Source organism: Cynocephalus volans, chromosome 8, assembly GCF_027409185.1.
Source record: "Cynocephalus volans isolate mCynVol1 chromosome 8, mCynVol1.pri, whole genome shotgun sequence".
Taxonomy (NCBI): domain Eukaryota; kingdom Metazoa; phylum Chordata; class Mammalia; order Dermoptera; family Cynocephalidae; genus Cynocephalus; species Cynocephalus volans.
The window spans coordinates 75,942,876-75,961,433 of NC_084467.1; the positions used below are offsets into that span (position 1 = coordinate 75,942,876).

General features: G+C 35.7%; 1 protein-coding gene across 1 annotated transcript in view; it reads right to left on the reverse strand.

Annotated features, from left to right (window-relative positions):
• SELENOF (selenoprotein F) overlaps positions 1-18,558 on the reverse strand; it is a 48,846-nt gene that overhangs the window by 14,332 nt on the left and 15,956 nt on the right. The window contains exon 3 of the mRNA XM_063106029.1: positions 6,626-6,689. Within this exon, the coding sequence (XP_062962099.1) occupies positions 6,626-6,689 (64 nt within the window). The remainder of the gene's footprint in view (positions 1-6,625; positions 6,690-18,558) is intronic.

The following is an 18,558-nucleotide window of genomic DNA, read 5'->3' on the forward strand; positions in this document are numbered from 1 at the left end:
TCACCTATTCCCATTTGTCATAACCAGGGACATCTTTGTAGTAGATAAATTTAGTAAATCAATGCATTCATTCAATAAATATCTGAATTCCTCTTAACACCACGTGAGTGAAGGTAGATTCTGGGTATATCAATGATAAAAAATAAAAAAATTCTGGGCTCTAAGGAGTTCCTAGTTTGGTAGGAACAAAAGATTGGTATGCCAAATATAGTAAAACATTATGTGGTACCTACCATGGAATATATAAAGATGAGAGTAAAAACTTCTGTCCAAAGGCCACCTAAAAGTAATGCTGGAACTAAATTTTGAAATGAATAAGAATTTGTCATAAGAATTGGGAAGAACAAATTAGGAAGAATATTCGGGCCAACCCTGTGGCGCACTCGGGAGAGTGCAGTGCTGGGAGCGCAGCAGTGCTCCCACCGTGGGTTCGGATCCTATATAAGGATGGCTCACTGGCTGAGCGCGGTGCGGCCGGTCACAAAAAGACAAAAAAAAAAAAAAAAAAGAATATTCACTGTGTGCAAAGACAGAGAGGTCAGAGTTCAGAGAACTGCAAATAGTTTGCAGTGATGTGAACCTGGAAAAGAGAAACCATGTTGTGGTGGGTATTGCATGTGATGCAACTGAGTTTGGTACTTATTCTGTATGTGACAGAGAACTGTAAGAGATTTTAAGCAGGAGAGGGATATGATCAGATTTGTCCTAGGTAAAAGGTCTTTTTGGCAACTATGTGGAAAAGGTAATAGAGAAAGAAAAGGGAACAGAGACAGGTAAACCAGATAACAAGTAACTAATCTTTCTGGATAAAGATGTTAAGGGCTTGATTAAAAGCACAGAAAAGAGGAAGGAAATAAGATATAAAGGTTATTAAGGAAGGAGAAGAGACTAACCAGTGGAAACTACACTAAATGGGTAAATAGTGTGAAATATTAATCAAGATTTTGTGTGTCATGCTTATGGTTTTGCCTGGTAATATTACCACTTGTGGAAACAGGAAAGAAGGTATATACTTTTACCAGAGAAGAGGATTAATTCAATTTTTGAAAATGCTGCGTTTAAAGTCTTTCTACTAAAAATGTAGGCCATAGGCTGCAGACAGAAATACAGAATCTCAGGACCCACCCCAAATCTACAGAATTACACTCTGCCTTGTAACAAGATTCCCAGGTGATTCATATGTACATTGGTTTAAGTTATCTATGAGATCACCCAAGTAGAAATATCCAATGGCAGTCAGAATATGATTTCTAACAAAAGAAAAGTTTGATCTAAAGATATAACTTGGGAGTCATCAAGTAAGTACTGTCATTGAAACTGAGGGAGTGAAACATCATTTAAAGAGTATGAAGAGAAAAAAAATTTTTTTTGGGTGGCTGGCCAGTATGAGTATTGTGACCTTGTTGTTAACGGCACCCTGCTTTTCTAAGTGAGCTAACCAACCCCAAAGAGAAAAAAATCTGAAGACAGACTCTGGCTAACAGTAACCTTTGAAGTGTAGGTAGTAGAAAAGATGCCAGGAAAACAGTATGGAAAGAGGTGTTAGGAGTAGGAGGAAACCAGATCTGAAGTCACAGAAGTGAAGGGAAGAGAGTTTGACATGCTAGAGAGTCGAGCAAGATTTAGGAGGAAATAAAATGTCAGGAAGACAAGCCAGATTACAGCAGGTTAAAGAATGGCTGGAGGTGAATATTTAAAACTTTGCATATGAGACGGGCTGCAGCTATAACAGAAATGTTGATGTGAATTTTTTTTTAAAAGATGGCCAAGAAATGAGTATGTAAATGCTTGATGGTTAGTAATTAAAACTTATTAACCAAAGAGGGAGTATAAGGTACAACAACAACAATATCTACCATTTAATATCCTCAGTACTGGAATAGTGCTTGACATATAGTAAGCACTCAATAAATATAAAACTTGTGAATGATTTATTCTATATTTGCTGGCAGTAGACACACATTAAGTGACTTACATGTTATCTCATTTAATCCTCAAAACTGCCCTGTAAGATAGGTATTAACCTATTTTTATTTTATAAGTGAGAAAATCAATGAAGATAATGCTAATGGATCAGTATTCTTCCCAGCAAAACTCCAATGTAGCATCATAAATCTCAAGCATAACTACCAATCAATCATAGTTGGTATGACAAGCAAAAAACCATTTGCTACTTCAGGTGTACATTTTTTCAAAACTCCTTTCCATGTCTGAAGTTTTATGATTCTAATACAAGGGTTGTTAAACTATAGCCTGTGGGCCTAATCTGGCTTGACTGCTTTTAAAGAACATAGCCACACTCATTCATTTAAGTATTGTCTATGGCTGTTCCCATGTTATGATAGCAGAGTTCAATAGCTGCAACAGAGATGATGTTGCCTGTAAAGCAGAAAATTTTTACTACCTAACCCTTTACAAAGTTTGTCAAGCCCTCAAAAGCCCTACAAAATTAGGGAAAATCCAAGTTTTTTTTTAGAGACAGACGTATTCTTTTTTTTTTTTCAAAGATGACCAGTAAAGGGCTCTTAACCCTTGACTTGGTGCTATCAGCACCACACTCTCCTGAGTGAGCCAACCAGCCATCTCTACATAGGGATCTGAACCCGTGGCCTTGGTGCCATCAGCACCACACTCTCCCAAGTGAGCCACAGGACGGCCCTAGAGACAGACATGTTCTTAACATGGTAAAACTCATGCTAGAGAAGACAAACGTGATTACTTACACTGTTACTTTTGATGTGACCACAAGTGAAGTGACAGAATACAAGGTCCAATCTACATGAGAAATTATTATATATACTGTTTTTCATATTTAAACAACTAGAACATGGAAAACAAAAGTATTTTAGGAGACATATTTGGAACTGGCTAAGAAATATGATCTGGGGCTTTTACGTAAAACCAAACGGTTTAATGTGGATAAAACATACCAAAATTTAAATTCGTCCCTCTTCTGGAATAATTTAACATTAACTTACTTTTCTGTTTTATGAAATGGTTAATTTAAATTGAGTGATCTTAAACAATTACAATGTAGTACAAGCTAAACCATAATGAAGGTTATCATGATAATCCCAGAAGCTACCTGATGTTGAAGACAAAGAATATGAAGTAGCAATGACATGTAATTACTGTAAAAAGTGACAATTCTCCATGTTCTTTTCCAGAATATCTTTAAGGTGGAAATTTTGAAAGTGGGAATATAATAATAGTTTAATCAGAATTACACCAAAAACTTTTCCACCTAGGTTTGCAGTGTCTAAAAAAAAAAAAAAAAAAAGAAAAAAAAGAAAAAAAACCCCACCAACTTTTCATTGGCTCAGAAAATACTGATATTTATACATAATTATATTAAGTATGGTATGCACTATGTTAATGAATTAAACAATCATTTTTATTTTAGGCAAGTTTGTATTTAAATATTTATACATAGTTATTTTATTTATTTATTATTTTTTGGTGGCTGTTTGGTACAGGGATCAAAACCTCAGCATCATGCTTTAACCAAGTGAGCTAATCAGCCAGCCCTTTACACAAAGAATTAAAATTTGATTGTTTTCAAAAGGAAAAGACAGTATTACTAAATGTACCCAAAGGTTTGATAATTTAACTATACATAAGAAATATGTATTATTGTAGACATAATAAAATCTGATATAATAAATAGGGAGGCTAATAGCAGTATCAAAGCCATTTTTGATCCCCATGAAAATCTAAGCCACGAAAGGTTATTAATAAAACAAGTCAGGGGGAAAAAAAAGCAAGGAAATATAATCAATACAGTTAAAAAGTGATTGCCAAAAGTTTCTAGGAGTAAGTATAATCACACTATCATTCAGAGAACTGATATAAAAAAGCCAAAACAACAATGGTACAGGTTCTGAGTTCAAGTGCTTGAAGTTAAAAAAAAAAAAAAAAAAAATCAAAGAGTAAGGAATTTTCCCCCCAAGCACAAGTAGACATTACATCCTGTGCTACATCAGAAAATGTGTTATTCTAACAAAGAATGTTATTTGATTAGATCTGTATCTGCTTTGGGTCTCATAAAAGATGTCCCCAAGTCAAACTACTATATTATATTTCTGTGCCAAACAAGCAATATTTTATTATAAATAATTCTGGGTTGGCAATAAAAGGCATGTGCTAATACAGGCAATTTTATAAAATATTAAATCCAATAAATTCTCTTGCCATTAAGTAAATAAGGAAGAAATCATGCAAAAGTCAGCAAAATGTCAAAACAGAATTGAGGTGGGGCTGGCCAGTTAGCTCAGCTAGTTAGAATGTGGTGCTGATACACCAGGGTCCAGGGTTCAATCCCTGTACTGGCTGGCTGCCAACAAACCAAACCAAACCATACCAAACCAAACCAAACCAAACCAAAGCAGAATGAGGCATGTAAATAGAAAACTTATGCATTTCAGTTAAAAAAAAAAAAGAGAGAGAGGTGCATTACCTTCAGACTAGTTTCATAAAACTGATTTTCAAGTGACATGCAAGAACAAAAAAGCCTTAGTTCAAGCCTTTTTGGAGCTGCAACATTCCATTATTGTTTGATGTTAACCACAAAAATATACTTTCACAATTATCCTTTAACATATTTATCACAGAAATTTCCTGTGAAGATATACACATATGACTTTCTCTCTTTCGTACCCTAAATTTTATAATTCTCTTCCTGGTGATTTGTCATTTTGAGTAGGTCTACTCTGATTTATTGCAATTATTCCTTAGGAGTTTTACATAAATCAATTCAAGATGAGTTTGGATATGTTTGTCTACCCCAAAACTGATGCTGAAATCTGATCCCCAATGTGGCAGCGTTGGGAGGTAGGGCCTAGAGGGAGGTCTTTGGGTCATAAGAGTGGATCCAGGGGTGAGTGAGTTTTCACTCTCCTTACTTCCCAAGAGTGCTGGTTGTTAAAAGGAGCCTGGTGTCTTCCTCCCTCCCTCCTTTTCTTCTCCTCCTCTCTTGCCATGTAATCTCGCACACCAGCTGCTCTGATGCATCCCCACTACTCTTTGCCACGAGTGGAAGTGGCCTGAGGCCTGTGCCAGAGTAGTTGCTCCAGAATCGTGAGCCAAATAAACTTTAAAAAAAAAAAAAAAAAATTACCTGGTCTCAGGTGTTCTGTTTTAGCAACACAAGAACGTACTAATACAATTCACATTTAAAATACACTAGACGATGCCTTGGGGCCTGCCTGGGACCCAGGTCATAGAGAAGGAGACTGGACCCCTCTCCCACAACCAGGCACCCTGCACCAGTGCCTTGGAGCCCACCCAGGGACCAGGGGTATGGAGCTGAGGACCAGACACCCCCCACCCCCGCAACCAGGCTCACCATGCCAGTGCCTTGGGGCCCGCCCAGGGACCTGAGGCATGGAGAAGGGGACTAGACCCCCCCTCCCACAACCAGGTACACCACACCAGTGCCTTGGGGCCTTCCTGGGGACCTGGGGCATGGAGAAGGGGACTGGACCCCTGTTCCCACAACCAGGCACACCGTGCCAGCGCCTCAGGACCCACTTGAGAACCGGGGCATGGAGCCAGGGATTGGACACTCTCCACAACCAAGCACACTGCCACCACCAAGGAGCATGCCAAAAACATCTCTTCCATGTGGGTGGCCCACCACAGCCACCACAATAACCATGGCTGCCGTGAAGGCAGCTAGATGCCTTAACCACCAAGCAGATGGTCTGCCAGCCACTGGGTGCGTTGACACAAGGAGAATCACCAGCAGAGATAAAGGAGGAGAATGTCTCTCTCCACAGAGCCCATTTCAGAATGACGGAAGAGGCATCTGCTCTATGATAATATTGGGGGACCTGATCACGCCTCTCAGCATTGTACAGATCATTTGGGCAGCAGATCAACAGAGTAACCACTATCCTTTCAGAGGGAGAGAAGAAATCTAGGGTGATTAGATGGGGGAGGGGGAGGGAAAAGGGGATGGGGAGGGATTGGACAAGGGGCATAAAGAATAATTACAATTTGTAACAATATATATGCTAGTAATATTGATCTGACAACATATCTCAATGTTGAACCCCCAAAATATGTATAATCAATTTTGATTCAATAAAATTAAAAAACAACCCCCCCCCCCCCCCCAAATTAAAATATACTAGAGGGGATGGCTGGTTAGCTCATTTGGTCAGAGTGTGGTGCTGATAACACCAAGGTCAAGGATTTGGATCCCCCTACCAGCCAGCCACCAAAACAAAACCAAAAAACAAACACAAACAAACAAACAAACAAACAAAAACACCTACACTGGTGTGTTATTTAAAGTAATTTCATTTACATCTGGTAAAGGAAAGGCTCTCATAAAATTTATATCCAGCAAAGGAAAGGCTCTCCTTTTAAGAAAATAACCACTTCATGTGTTGTTTTTTTAAATCTAAATTTCATATATTGTATTTGCTTACAGTAAAGTAACTTAGTATTCACCAATTATCCTAAGACTCCACCTCCATGAAAACAAATGTGAAAAAAATTCATATACTGTTGAAAAGTATAGTCCTAAAATTTTTCACTCCTGGGAACATTTAAAACAACTGTTCTTGTGAAATGATGATTTTAAATGATGAAACAGTTTTTTGGAGGTAATTTGACATACCTTGGACTTGAGGGAACCTCCCCAATTTTCATCCACAGACTTCAAGAATAGCTCCTGCATACAGCTAAAAAAGAAAAAAACAGGAATTTTAAAAACTGGTATAAATTTTAAAATGTATTTAATATGAAATTGCAGAGTATAAAGATTACAGTTAAGCAGATATATAGAACAAAGAAATGTCGGAGCTGGATAGGACCATGTAGGTATTTTAAATGGTAGAGGAACTTAAGCCCTACTTGGAATATTCTTAAACCTACCCAAAAAGACACAAGGAGATAAAGAGACTTGACAATAAACTTTAATAGGTAAGATGTCCTAGTACTGTGAACTGAATGTTCTCCCCAAAATCACAGAAGCTTGAACTTCACTTAATAGTGCTAAGAGGGGAAGAAATCCAATTATTTGAAAGGTGGGGCCTTTAAGAGATGATTAAATTGTGAGGACTGTGCCCTCATGAATAGACTGATCCACTCATGGAGTAATGGGCATAGTTCTGATGGCTTTATAAGGAGGGCAAGTGAGGGGGTTAGCTTTCTCTTGCTCATACCACTTTCTTGCCATGTGACACCCTATGTCACTGTATAGAGACACCACAAAGATGGCCTTCACCAGATGTGCCCTCCGGAACCTTGGACTTCCTACCCTCCAAAACTATAAGAAATAAATATTATTCCTTTACAAATTATCCAGTTTTAGATATTCTGTTATAAGCAACAGAAATCGGAGTAATACACCTCGGAAGCTCTTTACAAAATCTTAAAGATTCACTATAGTTTTTTTTTAGGGTGATAAATTGAACATGAGTATACATCCATCTGTCCAAGAGATACTTAATGAAAACTCTTTCTGGTTGCTTTCAATATTAAGTGATCAATATTTTAACAATAAAACCAAAACCAAATACCTTTTAAAAGTAGTTATTATAGGAAGTACTATGTAAAGATATTATAAGAAAAACAGTAAAATTTCATTATAAAGAACTCAAATGCAAATATTTTTCTTTAATGAAATTCAGTTGAAATGGATTCAGCAGTAAATATCGCATTTCTAAGCTACAGAATCTCCATATTCTCTTTATAGTGAAAGCTCACTATAAAAAACTCAAATGCAAATATTTTATGGCAATGAGTTCAGCTGAAATGGATTCAATGGTAAACATCACTTTTTTTGTAGCTGTAGAGCCTGCTTATTCTTTTTATAAGGCAAGAATATGCTTGGGAATGTGCTGTGTCTCTAAGAGAAGACTGCCAATATTCATTTCATTTCTTCCTAGCTCTTAGATTTTTTTTTTTAATAAAATAAAAGTCCAAGTGTTAAAGATGGATTTCACTTTTTAAAGTTCTAAAATAGTGTTTATTTAGTTAAAAAAAAGAATCATATGCACTACTCATGTTTATTTAAAGTACTTTGGAAAATACAGAAAAGCACAATGTAGAAATTTAAAAATCACCTCAATTCAACCTATTCAAAAGATAATGACTTTTAACATTTTGATGATTCTGGGCTAGATGAGAAGTTCTTAAGTTTTTGAGGGTCACAGATCCTTTTGAGAATCTGATAGAATTTTGCTTTAATGCAGGCTGTTCATTCATCAATGCTCTGGAACCACTGATGGATTTCAAAGTAAGAACTCTGATGATCTGTTAGGCTCCTTGCAGTAGTAAAAATTTAATAGGTTGACTTAGTTCTATGCAATAAGTTGCTTTTGAACAAGATTTGGTTAATCTTGTCTAAATAACTCCAGAAAAAAAAAAATCTTAAAAAATATAAGGCTATATTACCAATAAGCCAATTAAGAGAAGCTCAACGTCACTAGTCATTAGGGAAATGCAAATCAAAACCACAATAATAGGCCACTTCACACCCATTAGGATGGCTAATATCAAGAAAACAAAACAAGCAGTAGTGAGGATGTGAAGAAATTGGAACCTAGTGCACTGTTGTTTGAAATGTGAAGCAGTGCAGCCACTACGGAAAATGGAATGGTAGTTTCTTAAAAAAATTAAAAGAAAATACCATATGATCTGCAATTCTACTTCTGGGTATATAATCAAAAGAAGAGAAAGAGGGGACTCAAACAGATACCTGTACACCCATGTTTACAGCAATATTATTTACAACATTCAAAAGGTGGAAGCAACTCATGTGTTCATCAAGAGATGAATGGATAAACAAAATGTGGTATGTACGTACAATGGAATATTATTCAACTTTAAGAAAGAAAATTCTGACACATGACACAACATGAAGGAACCTTGAAGACATCTTGCTAAGTGAAATAAGGTAGTCACAAAGGACAAATTCGAGTACTGCATGATTCCACTTAAATGAGGTAACTAGAGCAGTTAAATTCAGATACACAGTAGAATGGTGGTTGTCAGGGACTGGGGGAGGGAGGAATAGGGAATTACTGTTTAATGGTGTTGGGAAAATAGAATGGGTGTGGTTTTAGCACATCCATTGTAAGCAAATTGTGTGTGTGTGTGTGTAGTTAGTGCACATGTGTGCCAATTTATCTTTTTAGTTTTGTTGCTATTCTTGTGTGTAAGTCAGAGAGAGAGAGAGAGAGAGAGTGTGAGGGAGAGAGTGAGTGAAGTAGGTGGGTGGGCACCCAGTGCAGCCATGCTTTCCAACCTATGGTTCCAAGGACCTTTTGGCTGGTTATCTAGCTCATAGACCTGCGTGTGAGGGGTCTGGTAACCCAACCTGGCATGTGAAGGGTTTGTGACCCTGTCTGTGAATGGGCTTGAGGGGTCTGAGAGCTCCAGACCCAGCCCTAGCTCGACAATCGGCCTAGTCGACAGGATTAAGAGCTACACAATTGGTGCTGTGAGGATTCCAGGCCTTAGCCAAGCCAGACAAATGGGTATAGAGTTTCAGTTTGGAAAGATGAAGAAAGTTCTGGAGAAAGATGGTGATGATGGCTGTTTAACAATGTGAATGTAGTTAATGCCACTGAACTGTACACTTAAAAATGGTTAAAATGGTGAATTTTATGTATGTATATTTTATCACAATTAAAAACATATATGGCCGTATTAAAATCTGGCTTGCAGATTTCTTTTATTTGTGATCCTTTGGAAACTTTTGGTGGAGATTCCATTACCTTACATAATGACATTTCTCTACATCACTGTTTCCCAATATTTTTCATATCATGACACATGGAAAATGATAATAATTGTATGGAGTGCTGGAGTAAAAGGAGGAAGATGCTTATAACTGGAGATGATTAGCCAGAGAACCTTACTTACCCCAGACCCCACTTGGTTGTCTCAAGCGCTGAATTCAGTATCCTAGCATATCCATAACCCATTCATGGAAAAAAAGTTTCTGCACCACAAACACACACACTGATTAATTAAAAACATTAGAAACATCATTTAACGGGAAGGAAGCTCAGATGTGACCTTCTCCAGGCAAAGTTTTCTTGATTTCCTAGTCTCAGGGACTTTCCTGGTAAACTTCCACAGAACTCTGTTCTCATGACAATGTATATCAAATATTCTATAACTTAACTGTGGGCAGAAAATGTCTTACCTTAATCTATCCCAAAACTGGCACAAAGTTGCTCAATATAGTGCGCTTAAATGAAGAGAACTGTTCATTTAGCAAAATTAAATGCCTCTTCATCACATAACTTTAAAAATACTTCAAGTTCCTTCGACATACTTTGTACAGTAGTAATGTAAAGTTGCATAGCATCATTATAGTCAGAGAAGCATTAATTTGTGATGCTAGTCAACATTTTACTCATGAATATGTAGTGTTCATAGGAAAATATGTGCTTTTCATGGCCAATAAATAATTTAACCATAGACTGCAGTAAATTTTAATGCTTCATAAAGTAATAACAAGCAGCTTTGGCATCATACACAATGTCACACACAATGAAATATGTGCCACCTATAAATAACAGGAATTCTCTAGGGCTTAAAGTATGAAAGGACTAAAAAAAAAAAGTTAAAATTTGCAATTCCTTGACTTTAACTGAATTCCAACCATAAAAATGCTCACCTTCAAACATTTAGGGGAAAATTTCAACGGAAGAGAAAAACCAAAGAAGCAAGTTATATAACTTCTTATAGCAAGTGGGTAGGCCTCTTCCTTACATGCATTAAAGAAACCTTATTTATATAGACAACCTAATTCTAGGCACTAGTAAGTCATTACTCCTGTGGGATTATATTATACTAGCCCAAATAATTTGAAGGGAAATATATGAAAACCTTCAGAAAAATATGAAAATAATACGTAAAACCACACCTTTTCCCTTTGGAGTCTATATCTATTTTAACGTAACAACACCATGGTTTTAATGTTTGTCCCCCCCCCAAAGCTTGCATAGGAACTTAATCCCCAATATGTTATTTGAAAGGTGGGCCTTGAAGAGGTAATAGGATTGTGAAGACTATACCCTCATTAATGGATTAATCCATTAATGTGTTAATGGTTTAATGGTTTGTCAGGGAGTAGACTGGGGCTTTATAAGGAGAGGAAGAGAGCATGTGGATAATGGATTCTGGATGTGACTGGTGCCACTGTGCACACAATAAACACAAAATAGCCGCTGGCCTTGTCTTCCACACCAGCACCAAACCCCTCCCCACTTCCTTTTATGAGAAGCCTCGTAAGTTAAACAGAAACCCTTTTGCTTCTGCAAGGATGCAGTTCTCTACCCTGGTTGCATAGTTCCCACATTAGCATAATGCCCCTCCTTGATGGTATCAGCCAACCCTTGGTGCCCTATATAAGCTCTACCACCCCCACACCTGGTGCTGTCCCCCATTTTGAGGGCAGACCTGGGCTGCCTCTCACTTTGAGCACAGCCCGGCAGATTCTTTTCCTTTAGTAAAGCTTGAATGGTACCCGGTATCTCAGCTCATTTTCATTCACTGGACATGTGCTCTCTCTCAGCCCTCCTATGTGATGATACCCTGCATTACCATGGGACTCCGCAGAAACAGCCCCCAGCAGGAAGAAGGCTCTCACCAGATGCATTCTCTCGACCTTAAACTTTCCGGCTTCCAAAACTGTAAGAAATAAATTCTGTTTCTTTATATATTACCTAGTTTCAGGTATTCCATCATAAACAATAGAATACTGACTAATATGCTTATGATTGCCAGGTTTTCCTAAACTTCTGATGGGGTTCTCTGGGTGGGAAATAGAAATATCTAACTACCTCAGCTCCACCACTAACTTAGCTTATTTGTAACAGGATTTCTGAATATGCTAATTTCTTGTTTAAAAAATAAGTGACTTTTATCCATTTTTCTTAAGATAAATTCTAGCTTTGTGGTTAGTGGATTTTCCCCCAGTTTAAATAAATATATTTTAAGTATTACTAAGATTATTTGTATATAGTTCAATTTTAGATTCTATATATTTCATACATTTTACTAAGATTTTGCGACAATGTATACCTTTCCTTGTAGAAAGGCTTCCCTGAGAACTAATTACTACAGGAATGTAATGACTTTTCTCCTCATACCCACCTGACCATCCTCCTGATAATTTTGTTTTAACTAAAGCCCAACTAGTTGCTACAAAAAGATTCAGATTAACAGCAAGACAAAAAGCTGATATATGCTGTTTCTCACCAGATACCTAGATTCTAAAATAGGTTAATTTATTACACCGAACAAAAGCAACACTCGAGCTATGTAAATTTTCTGAATTTTTTTTAAAAAGTGCTACATTTTTTAACTTTTGCTGCCATCATACCACCACCACCACCACCACCACCACCACCACCACCACCACCACCACCACCACCACCACAAATCTGTAAGCCTGGTCCAAGTCAAATGCTCTACTACTTTCCAACACTGAGCACTTAGTATATTTTTGCTGGTGATGAAAATCCTGACTCTAAAGAAACATGACGGTAAGACAACCTTGAATAAACTAATTATTTAAGCTAAGCTAAACTAAATATCAAATTTTCATACAACATGGTATAGTGAAAAGAGTTCAAAAAATTGAACAAGTTATTGGTCCAATTCTGGCTGCCAATTACAAGCAGAATGTCCCCCTTTGGTAATTAATTTTCTGAGCTTCAGTTTACTGCTTGAACTAAAGGGAAATTACCTACTTTCCAGAGTTGCCATAAGGAGTTAAAAAAAAAAAAAAAATGCCCCAAACCTGGATTCTTTAATACTTAATAATTAACAACAGCTATTATTACAAACTTTCACACTGTTGGTTAAGTTCAAGTTGTGTACCTGAAACTCATTTTCACGCATAGTTAATAGAGTTTTTTGTTCAGGGACTATTCAGGGCTATCATTCATTGTTCTCCTGTAATTAGAATGGCCACTCCAAAAGCTTTCAAATTCAAATTAACTTACAGCAATGTTCTCAACTCTGACAGTACACCAGAATTACCTGGGAAGATTTTAAAAATTACTGATCCCTGGAACCCACTCCAGACAAACTAAATTAAGATATTAGAGATAAGATCCAGGCATCAGCATTTTAATTACTACTACTTTTAAAGCTCCGCAAATGATTGTAATGTGTGGCCAGTGATGAGAACGTTGCCTTGTACCATACCTATTAATAAGGCAAACTTGTAAACTGATCAAACAATAGGTTTCTGCTCAACGGACTAACCAAATTAATTCTAAAAGGTAAACCATGTAAGCATTGACTTAGCAAGACAAATGCTGCAGTATGTTTTTCTTTTTTTTTACTTATGAGGTACTGCTTGTAGCTACATATTTTCATTTTTGAAACCTACTCTATTTAAAGGAAAAATTTTAGTATTATTAAAGAAATTCAACAGTACCATTAGAAAAAACTGAAATAAATTTTAATGAAAGTAATTAAACTTGGTTTTTATTCTCCTATAGCGCTAGGTTTGTTCATATTAAAATTTTTCAAACCAAGTTAATATACCATTCACATAATTATGAATATTAAGTAGTAATATAAAGAAAATGCTCTGTTAGGCAAACAAAAGCAAAAATTTTAACTGCTGAACAGAATTCAGATCGGAGGAGTAACTCTTCTTACAGGTCTACTGAAGGCTAGCCCTTAAATAAATTAAAAGAATTTTTTTTTTCTTAAGTAAAATGAAGGAATTTTAAAATAAGGAAGTATGGCTAATAGTGTGATGAAAGCTGAGCATTATATTTTGAGCACCCAATTAAAAAACAATTATGATACAATCAAATATATGTACTTTTTCAAACATTAACTGCATGCAGTATAATTTCTTAAAATCAACTTTACTCCTTTCATATAATGAAAAAATATCACGCAGAAGCTGTTTTTTACAAAATTTGGCCAGCTAATTCTCAGTGGAAATGTTTTCACATAAACTATGTTTAGTGGTCTGCTAATGCTTTAAATTTTAATTCATTATTCATCAAATCATTCTCATATTTTCTGGTATTTTAAAAAGTACCTGTAGTGATAGGAACAATAAGCTACAATTACCTATGGACAAATAATTAGGGCACTAAATTTTTTGTGATCTAGTTGTAACCTTTTGTCAAGAGTTCACAGTTTAAGTCACATGGTAGGTTTTCTACAACGTATAAGGCAAGACACTTCCATATCCACTGTGACTGATGGCAATCTTTGCTTAGGAACAATGGATGTACATTGCGAATTAGGGGGAAAAATCCAGTTTTATAATTTTAGCAAACAAAGCTGGCAAATATAATTCTCTAATACTATATCCCAGAGATTAAACTATTCATTTTGAGGCTTTCTACTGAATTCTGAAAAAATATAAAGCAATGACGATATGCCCAAGGAAGCTCATTAAGTTTAAAACTTATTCTACTAGGCTATTAAAGTGCTATTACTTTTTATATCTTTAGTTCCTGCCTTGAGATTGAGAAGAAAAGTTACAAAACAAGCAAAGTAACGTCCAGCTTAATTTAAATTAGGCTCTAAAGAAGGTAAGAATACACTGGGGGAATCCTTCCATAAAGACAGAATCAATGTTCCACTAAAAACTCAATGAAAATATAAAAAAATAAAATAAAATTAATTGAAAGTGAAAATGTTTCTTTGACACTATAGCATTCTAGATCAGACCATTCTAACTGTGAAACCCGAGGAAAAAAAGAAACAGGTTTCTTTCAATACTGTCATAACATATAGGATTTGTATATACACCAAACAGAATTTGTATATACACCTAAAACAAGGCGGGTAAGACTGTAATGATGAGACTTCCACATGGAAACAAATACACCAAAGATACACACATCTGCACATACCCCTCCTACCCCCCCACATCCACACATACTTCAGCTACAGGTATGTGTGATCCAGGGTCATCACTTGGGAAGAATGCATTCAATTTTACTGATACTTAGAAAATATCACACAATGAAAAGAAATAACTAGAAAATGAGAATATGGCCACTATATTTTCTGAAGTCCAAATATCCAAAAAATTAGTAAAAATGATTCTAAACTTGATTATCGTAGTAAGTAGTTTTTAAAAAAAACCAACTAGCCCCTTGGTAATAGCTTAAAGTAAAAATATTTTAGAAAATGGCAAAGTATTCACTATATAATACTCAATAGATCAAGAGTTTGGATCCCTGTACCGGCCAGGCACAAAAAAACAAAAGCAAAAATACAAAAGCAAAACAAAACACCTCAACAGAAAAAAATACAATGCCTTTTTGCTACTAAATGTTTAAAAAATACAACCTATTTTTCCTGTTAATCTGAAAAACTGAGATCCAGTCAAAATATGTTCCAACATTCAAACATTCAGTAGCACTAAACACTGAACATAAAGGTGCTAAATATGACAGCAAAAGCTGCTTTTCAAAAGAAATCAATTCTCTGTGTTAGTGCTGATATTACCATTCCAATAATGAACACTGTTTGCCATAAAAAGGGGCAATTACAATCTTGAAGAAAGTTTTACAAATATCTGAAAACAACACACAAAACAGCTAGCACAAATTAAATTATGATATCTCTCTACTAAAAGTAAAGAAAGTAATCACCCGATATATTTTAACTTAAAAAATAGATATAAAAATAGAGCTATAATAATCCTAAAACTTAAATATTATATAAAACTTGAGAGCAGCAATATGAAACCAGAAAAAACAGAAGTTACGCCGCACATTTTTATTTTTGCTTGCTCTTTGACAAATATACTATTTTAGAATTCATTCTGGTACACAGACAAAATTCACGGCCTTCTAAATTAAAACTTTTAATGCTTATTTCTTCAAAAATAAAACTGAAAAGGCAGTTTGTAGCTAAAGGGGTATGCTTTATTAAAAATTATTCTCTATTGCTGCCCCTTTTCTGATCCACCCACTCACCACCACTACCTTAATATGCTACCACGCTGTAACTAGTCAAAATCTTTTGAAGCCCTCTTGTGTTGGGGTTACCAGTATCTCAAGTAAGACACTGGAAAGCACCTTCACGCATCCCTATTTTCCTCCAACTCAGTCCAAAAAATCCTGTAGGTTTTATTGCCTAAATCTATTTCATATTTTCACACCTGTCCCTTCTCTATTTTCACTGCCAGTGTGTTAGCTTGAGCTTCTGAAAACGGCAATATAAGTTATTTTACTGGCAACAGTATCCCCCCTTCTGCTCTATCAACTATTGTTCACACCAACAAAAGTTATTAAAATACAAATCTAGATACCAGCTCACTGTTTATAATCCTTTAATTTTGTCCCTTGCCCATAGGATAAAGTCCAACTCCTTATAAAGGTACACAAGGCCCTACATCATTTGGCTCCTGCTCATCTACCCCTCATCATCATCTCTCATCATAACTTAGCTATTTGATTTATTTTATATGGCCACACTCTCCTGCCTTTGTGCCTTTTCATTAACTTTTCCTTCTGCCAGAGAGGCTCTTCTCCTAATCATTTTCCAACTTAGCACATGCATCAACTCCTCTAAGTAAGTGGTGATATTTACCTGACCTATCAAATGGTTATCCCTTCCTTCTGGGTGCTTTTGTAGCACATATATATATTTTGTTTACAGTCCATATCTCACTGAATTCTTTAAAGAAATCAATGCACCTGGAAATGATAAAAAAGAAATAGTACAAAAGGGTAAAGTAAGAAGTAAAAAATCGTCCTGTCTCTCACCCTCCACTAAATAACTTTTATTTAAATTGTTTGTTTTAAGTTCTGTTGCTCAGTTCCATGATAATTAATACGGTTATGTCTATAGTTCATTACATACCAACTTTAAGAGATCTATTGATTCCCTCCTCCTTCTAACTTTTATTTTTAATTCTTTGAAAATAAGTTCTGTTACCTTCATAACATTAGATATTACATTTTAGCACAACATAGAATATCCTGCCAACTGAATTCTGGCAGTCCAGTTTCAATGTCCATTTCTTTTACTTCTCAAGGATAGTAATTTTTGTCTTTTCTTTACATTCTTAGAGCCTATTCCAAGAAGAATTATTTAGTGTATAAATGGGAAGCTTATTTTGACTCTGAGTGGGTGTATCTAGGAAATGTTGTTGTTGGCAGTCAATTATTTTGAGAGTTTATTTCCTTTTAAGTATTACAATCTGCAAATGTGACAATGTTCTAATACGCTTAGGTAGAAGCTAATCCTAACTTGTAAACACCTAAAAAAACTTATATTTGTCTTACATGTTAAAGGCATATGTAAAAAATAAATTTAAATATTTTCAGTTCAATTAAATAACTCCATAAAATAAGCTTTAAGACTTTTATTATACTGATATATGATACATATATTGCTAGTTACTTATTAGCTGTATGACATTAGGCAAGATCTACATGCCTCAGATTCAGCTATGAAATGGAGATAATAGTACTTAACAAGTTGTGAGAATTATATAAACTAATTCATTTAAAGTGTTTGAACACTGAGTTACTACAGTAAGAACTTAATGTTAGAGGCTACTATTATTAAGTAAATACTTATGTCATTATTTAGAATTGTTACTCAGTAGTCTCAGTGATACACTGATAACTATTGACAAACATTATTCATATCCTTAAAAAAAGCTTCCTTGTGAATAATGTTTTTATAATTAGAATAATCTGTTAAAGACAGATTATTTTGTTTCCTTTGAAGAAGTCAGTACATGTACTGATGCTACAGACATACTACAAAAGTGAAACTATTTTAAGCAACTGAAATTTCTTTAGCAGCTATAGTTTTACAGTTAGCTTAATCTCCATTTCATCTGAAACTGGCTACAGAATTTCCTTGCAAATTGAAAACAACTAAATGTTTTAATGCTCTTTTTTCAGAACTTAGAAAAATTATGTGACTGACTGATAGAGTTTGGATGTATTGTCCCCTCCAAAACTCATGTGGAAATTTGATCCCCAATATGGCAGTGTTGGAAACTGATTGAGTCATGGGGTTGGGTCCCTCATGAATGGAGTAATGCTCTCCCTGGGGGCAAGGCGCCTGAGTGAGATCTCGCTCTATTAGTTCCCACAAGAGCTGGTTGTTTAAAAAGACCCTGGCACCTCCTCTCTCTCTCTCTCTCTCTCTCTCTCTCTCTCTTTCTTGGTTTCTCTCGCCATGTGATCTTGTACCCACCAGCTGCCTGCTGCTTTCTGCCATGAACAGAAGCAGCCCGAGGCCTGTGCCAGATGCAGTTGTCCCAGAATTGTAGCCAAATAAATCTCCATTTTTTATAAATTACCCAATCTTAGGTATTCTGTTATAGCAACACAAAACTGTTTGGTTGAGACTCAAAGCCAAATTTGGTAATATATATTCTTGAAAAACACTAAGTAATAAAAGCCATTAAAGTTTGTGGTAAATTGAAAAATAAAGATTTGATAACTGTTAATAAAAAGTACAGATGGAATTCTATTGTTACAATTGTTAACTATAAATGCAAAAAAAGGCCTTGTAACTCACTCAACTTACAGTAACTCTGTGAAGTAGGTATTACTATTAAAATTTTTAAGA